General features: G+C 41.5%; 1 protein-coding gene across 1 annotated transcript; it reads right to left on the bottom strand.

The window, feature by feature from the left end:
• Positions 1-2,871: 2,871 nt before the first annotated feature.
• LOC148365483 (eukaryotic translation initiation factor 4E-binding protein 2-like) lies at positions 2,872-7,002 on the bottom strand. The gene is made up of 3 exons (XM_088335036.1): positions 6,543-7,002; positions 4,466-4,651; positions 2,872-3,239 (listed from the first exon to the last, which is right to left on the bottom strand). Exons 1-3 carry the CDS (start codon positions 6,676-6,678, stop codon positions 3,208-3,210), a joined length of 354 nt encoding a protein of 117 aa, XP_088191162.1. The 5' UTR covers positions 6,679-7,002; the 3' UTR covers positions 2,872-3,207.

Here is a 7,002-nt window from a genome sequence, read left to right as displayed (position 1 = left end):
ACACACCACGTCTCCTGGCCTTTTTTGTTGATTGTGACTAACCATGGTTGACGTGAACGATAAATGGTGGGAGGAGAAACAAAAAGCAGTAGCAGTTGTTTGTGTGAGGGGGAGTCAGGAAGCAGAGGTGACAAGAGATTTGAGGCCAAACAGAAGGGAGGGCCAATGACCGGCCTCCGAAGGCAGAAGCTACTGTGGAGGAGTACATCGCGGACCGGAGACCCAGACATCAAATAGTTCAAACTACTCGCAAAGGTTCCGCATCAGTGCTTTTGGTGTATATCCTTCCATCAGGCATGTTAAACATACAATCTGCGTATGTTTAACTTTATCATGGGTTAAGTACAAAACAGCCCAAAACTTGGCCACTCCCCAGACTTGAAATTTCACATGTTATAAATGAGTGAAATCGTTCTGCATGCCGACACTGCACTTTTAAGTGTTGCCCACGTGTGTATTGACCTTTTCTACACATGCTGCTGGCTTATCAACTGCCTGGTGGCAAGCTCTTGGAGGAATTCTGCTGATAGTACTCGAGTGCAGCAGACCCCGCAGTCTTGCCGACACCTCTTGAAAATCAAAAGCAGCTTTTCAGCATTGTTGGGACTAGAGGTAAGATCTTGGGCCCCGGCCCGAACCAAGCCCGAATTTCGGGCAGGGTTTGGGCATAAAATTTAAATTAAGTAGGGCTGTGCCGGGTTTCTCTCTCGCAAAATTTTAATTTTTTTTTAATCATTCACTCGTCATGTATAGTACGTTTCTTTTTCTTGGAGGAAGATTCAGGCAGCAGGCAGGCTGCTCGATGCCTGTACTTCGCCGACCGATTGTTGCCCTCCGTATTCGGCGTCGCAGTCGGACACAGAAGGCAGGCGGGCAGCGGGGAAGTCCGGGTTTGGTGGTGGTTGTTTTCAGAGACGGACAAAATCACCTAACCACCTATTTTCCGAAGTAGGAATTCGGGTTTACTACGGGTTGGGTCCCTCAATCAAGTAAATCAGACGGCCTCGGGCTAGTTCGGGCTTTTATACCCGCGGGCCAGGTTGCGTCAGCTTTTTAGGCCCAAACTTACCTCTTGTTAGGACTAAAGCATTACAAACTGGAACGCAATTTCTTTTCTCGGGACTGTGAAATACTCAATACAATTTTGTTACTTTACTGTTGTTCCTACTTGGTGTGTTACTTCATTACTCAGCTTGTTTGTGAATGCTGTTCTCCAATTAGTGTCCTCTTATTGTTGAGTTGTCACATACATCACATCCAGGTTTATATTAATCAGTAATTCACAATGGAGTAGTTATGATCACTAAAACATTAAAATGTGAAGAAACAAGCGTGGTTTATTTTCATTATCGCCTGCAGTTAGACTACGAAGCTACATGACCTAATTTACGTGCGTGACTACGTCAATGCTGCCGCGATTGTTTCCGTAAAGTAAAAACCTCAGAAAAACAAAAAATGGGAAATAACAAATAAAAGAAAAAGTCAAGAAAAAAAGTAATAAGGTAGGGAAAAAAAAAACTAAGATCAGTCTTGTGTTGCATTCAAAAATTCCAAATATATCAAGTCAATCTTGTTGCTAACATTGTGCTCCCACGAGTGGCTTACGCAGGAACAAAAAACTACCCCCCAAAAAATATAAATTAGGCTTAATTAGGCACATATTATACGGTAAAAGTGTGATGGATTTTGGTCTTATTTTTAAAATTATTTTTTTGCAATTCACCATGCCTGAAAAAAAAAAGTATTAGAAAGTACTGAGAAATGGAGGAGATATTTAAGTGGTTTGAAGCCCAGAGACAATATGGATATGGAGTGTCCTGGCTAAGTGTTAGTTCGTAAGTGTGCTCTCAAGATTGCATAAGCTAAAACATAACAAGGCTTCACTGCCTTCACAGGTTGGTGTAAATCAGACATATCCAAAGTCCGGCCCAGGGGCCAGTTATGGCCCGTGAACAAATTTTTATCGACCCACGGCCTCTGTTGTAAAATTCATGGTATGTGGCCCGCCAGTAATGTTGACTGCAGTATTAAATACGTTTGTAACAAAAATAGAAAAAAAATCACAATTTCACCAGATTATGAAAGTAGCCCTTTAGCCACCTTGGCCTTCTGTAAGAATTGTAGCCCACCCAATTTCCGACATGGCGACTGTAAATAAAAAAAGGAAAGTTGACTGTGCGGGGCACTGCTTCCAGGACGAGTGGAAATTGGAGTATTTTTTTTAACCCAAATCTGAAACAACCGTCTGCCTAATTTACCAAGAGACTGCTTTTAAAGAATATAATATGAAGAGTCACTGCCAGACAACACATGAAGATTACAAAAAGCTAACTGGAAACAAACTTTGAAAAGGTGAAACGACTAGAAGCTGCTTTAAAGGCACAGAAGCGCTTTTTTGCGAGACCTTGCAAGTCAAATAAAAGTGCAACAAAGGCGAGCTATGAGACCGTGACGCTGATCGCCACGGAATGCAAACCTTTTACAAAGGTTGAATTTATTAAAGACTGTTCAAAGAATGCCACGCTGAATTGTCGGCCCTCACACTTTTTCAGAAAATTTGGCCCGCTTTCTGCATAGCTCGACACCCATGGTGCACATGTTTATTGGATTATTTTGTGGCTACTTTAAAGTGGTTTTAGGGTGTCTGCTTCTACGTGAGTATATACAGTAATTTGTAGTTTTTTTCAGTGTAACATGCTACTTTTTAGTGTCAGTAATCTGATGGGTAATGACTAACTACCTACGGTACTTTTTATAGTATAGGCACCCAACACTACTCCTCAAACAGGAAAATAATTGCTTACCTAAAAATGTCGATTTCAACAAATGGGGTGGAAGCTCAAGATGATAGAAAAAAAACAACACGTGCAAGAATTTTGAATTCATCAGCATTTTGTTTATTCTGGCACATAATGGAAAGAAACCTGGTCAAATTCTCAATGAATGGTCCCTTTTATTCAGATTGTCTTGAAAATTAAAGTATGCCTGCCAATCGTTGGTAAGTGAAGTGTTGATAATAAGAGGAAGGCACACTTGTTAGAGCCATAAGGCAGATCTTTGTTACTTTCATCGGCAGTTTTGCAAAACGTGAAAACAGTGAGCATGAAAATGTGCGTCCATCTCGAGCGGGTTGCTTCTCAGAAACCTGGTGAACCCTCAATTTTTTTCCAGGGCATCTCAATGATTGTTACTCAGCCATTGAACCGTTTAGATGTCCATCTCAAACTGTGCCTCATCACCTAAAGACACACATACAAATGCTTTGTGGGTTTTTGAAAAATTAAATAAAATCACACTGAAAAAAAATATAAAAATCAATATTACGGTTGAATGTAATACTTCTTCACGTCATTTATTATATATGAGAATACATTTTTTCCGCGGGTAACTTTCCCACAGATATATAATAAGTAAATTAGTTCAGCAAATTTTGATTGGCCCTCAGGTTCAAAAGTATGCGTACAGCAAAGTTTTTTGCAGACAAAAAAAACCGCATATAAATAAAATACAAATTGATGTATGGGCGTACAAAAAAATAGTCTACTCACTGTGGTCTTGTAATATTTCTTAAAGGGACAGTGTGTATCAATTAGCACTTTTTAGTGGTAAATAAATCTCTTTCAACACATGACTGTCAGCCATCTTGTGGCTAGGAAAAACATCCAAAAAAACAAAAACCTCGTGAAAATGAGAAAAACGGCAGTTTGCTCACTTTGAGTCTCTGTAGTTGTTTGTTATCTTTCTGGTGCATTGTAGCACTTGTTTTCGGTTGCACTACACCAATGGTTTTCCAAACTTCTGCCGGCTGGCGGCCCCTTGACTCCCCGGTAAATTCCTAGCGCGCTGTGCATTCTAATATGTGATAATTTTTAAGGTGCTGGTACAAATTACTTGCGTTTCCTCTGGACCTAGCGACTACGCAAAAGCAAATTCTGCAACAGGCGTTTTCTTCTGTTCCACGTCCGCTTCGTCAAAACAAAAATAGGTCCAAACAAATGCTGTATCGTCTTTCTTTGGTGCAAGCTTCGTATCCTTCCCGTTTGTTGACTCTGGGACTGTGTTTACGGACTCCGCCATTACACTCAATGAGCTCACACGGTGGGTGTGGCTTAGTGTAGTGCTTGCAAACTTTGAATCGCCTTTATTGGTCCCTGGGGGGCGGTACCGCCCACTTTGGGAAACACTGCACTACATAATATATCAGTGGTACTCCCTCAAGAGGGCGCAGGCACCTTTGACATAGGGGAAAAATCCCTCTATCTGATCCTTATGTTGTGTAAATTACAAATGTCTCGACCTACGAAGATTGAAAAATGCACGTTAATATGATCGTATGTAATTTTGTTTATCATTTAAATCTGTGTATTTACCGCTAAGAGGCACTAAATAATATACAATGTCCCTTAGAATGTAAAAATGGTTCCATTTTCATTTAATGATACACATGTTTTTCCTCGGCACATACCACTAGCGATGCTTGCAGCTGCAACACTGTTGTCGAGTTGTTCCCCATCGGCGACCTTGTTCTCATTTGTTCCCGAGGGAGGACTCGTCACACCGGGAATGTCTGGAAGAGCTCGCGGGGGAGTTTTGGCCAGAGGAGAACTGCGGCAGCCCAGCAGGAACTTGCGGTCGTAAATAATCCTCGTACCTTCGGCGTAGCAATACACATGACATGTTAAAAAATTATCATTTTGCAAGCTTGCACGTAGGCGGCACGGTGGATGAGTAGTTAGTGCGTCCGCGGCAAAATTCTGGAGTCATGGGATCAAATCCAGCTACCAGCCTTCATGTGCAGAGTTTGCATGTTCTCCCCGTGCATGCGTGGGTTTCCCCTGGGCACTCTGGTATCTTCCCACATTCCAAAAACCTGCATGTCAGGTTAATTCGCCGGGCCAAAATTATCCCTAGTTGTGGAAGAGCGAGTTGTCAGTCTCTGTGTGCCCAGTGATTGGCTGGCAACCAGGTCAAGGTGTCCCCTGCCCACTGCTGAGGACAGCTAAGAAGGGCTCCAGCACCCCTGCGACCCTACTGGGGATAAGCGGTACATATAATGGATGGAAGCTTGCATGTATTCAACTGTGTCAGTCAGGTATGACAACAGCTTGAGCTTTGGGTTATTAAACAGAACCCAGAACTCAAAAATGTTTTAAAGTGCTAGTTTAACAAGCTATTAAATCGAAAAAAGAGGGTTCAGGGACAAATTCAAGCAGTTTTTTTTAAACTTTCAAAAGGCAATCTTTCCAATTTCTCTTGGTCTGAATCATGTATTTCGCAAAGCCACAAATATACCTGCAATTTTCATATTTTTTTTTTAATCCTGTGTGTGCATTTGTCAAGACATATGGTTTCTAGATCTGGAAAAAAACCCACCCTTTTTCTGCCTGTGTGTCCACGTTCCGTGTAAGCTGTAAACATATGTAAATCAGCTTGGAAAACCAACATTATGTAGGTGCAAATCCTTTTTAGTTCCAAGTTTATCTAAAAGCAAAAACACTTTGGACTGTGAAAAGAACCGGCAGCCGGGGCCAACAAAGATGGACTTCTGCAAACGCTTGACTGGTTGAACGAATGTAAATGCAGTTTTCAATAAGGTCCACATATTAGCGTTGTCTCCATAATCAATACAGAATGGCAATAAAGCAGCAAGATTATTTTTATTCACATTATATTTTGACAGCAGTCATATCATGTTTATTTGTATAGCCCTTATTCACAGAGTCTCAAAGGGCTGCACAGACCACAGATTATTGCAAACTACCAATTATTATTACACCATCCCCTGATCTAAAACCTACATGAGGGCAAGGAAAAACTCAAAAACCTCAGCATGAGGAAAATGAAGAAACCTTGAGAAGGGACCACACATGAGGTAATCCCACTTTCAGGGTGACCAGGCTGCAATGGATGTTGCAATAATATATTGTATATATATTGTCATGAAATATGGGTCATTCATAAACTAGAGAATAGAAATGTGTTTTAAGGTTCATAAGATTTTTTTTCCTTACAAAGTACAGTACTTTTATTTGTTTATCAAATACTATGAATTGGGTTTGTTCTTTGGTTTTATTCTTTAAGAGAGTATTTATCAATAAGCAAAGGCTCTACTTTTTTGGAACGCAATCCCCACGAAAAACGGGGGATTACTCTAAACAGAAAATAGTTGAAGTAGATGACACTTTGACGCATTCCAATAGATCCTGATCGGAAGTGACGTCAGTGTCCTCTCCTGTGCCTGACAATCGATTCACTTCTTGGATGAAGATAAACTAATCCAAGTCGTTTTGTACTCCGTAAGGCCACATTATATCAATTGTTTTTTTGGAGGAATGAAAAACAAAAAGTTTGTTGTCAAACTCAAACCGTGTTTTGTTGCTTTATCCACGAACCTCTGCACCTAGCATTAGCATAGCTTGTTTCTACAGGGGCACTTTCGCCACATATTTGCAGCACTCGTCTCAAACTTGCATTCAATTGCAAATGGAATTAAAACCAATAAAACAAACAAAATATACAGATGATCAGGAGCGTGTCCTTACCACCAGGAGTGGTGCTGAAAGCTGTGCCCCCGGGGGTCGTGGAGTAATCATGCGGCATGTGCGCTGCATCGTGGATGGCCACCCTCCTGCTCGACGGGATGGTCGTAGCATTGCTCGTCTGGCAGTCCGTAGACATTTTCTTCAGATAATCAAGCGCAGTTCAAAAATAAACTTGATAATCTGCGCTAGCTGCAAGACACTTGAGTTTCTGCGACCAAGCCGTGTCACGGAAACGACTACTGTGTATTTAAAGCAAAAAAAATATCGGGGATCCGTAAGTGCTTTTAATTAGAACACGTATCAAGAAAAAGTCACATTTCAGTAGGTCTACGGGCCGATCAGGTTCTTTGTTCCAAGGACCCGAACACGTCCCCAAACTTGCACACAAAACCAAACCTTAAACTGTCAAGCGAGCTAAATCACATTCGCACGTGGCCACTGTGAGCGGCGGTGGCCCCCA

The sequence above is a fragment of the Urocampus carinirostris genome, chromosome 5 (genome assembly GCF_059441175.1).
Source record: "Urocampus carinirostris isolate Australia breed hairy pipefish chromosome 5, RoL_Ucar_1.0, whole genome shotgun sequence".
Taxonomy (NCBI): Eukaryota; Metazoa; Chordata; class Actinopteri; order Syngnathiformes; family Syngnathidae; genus Urocampus; species Urocampus carinirostris.
The sequence above is the reverse complement of the archived record's forward strand: the minus strand, read 5'-3'. Positions and strand labels throughout refer to the sequence as shown.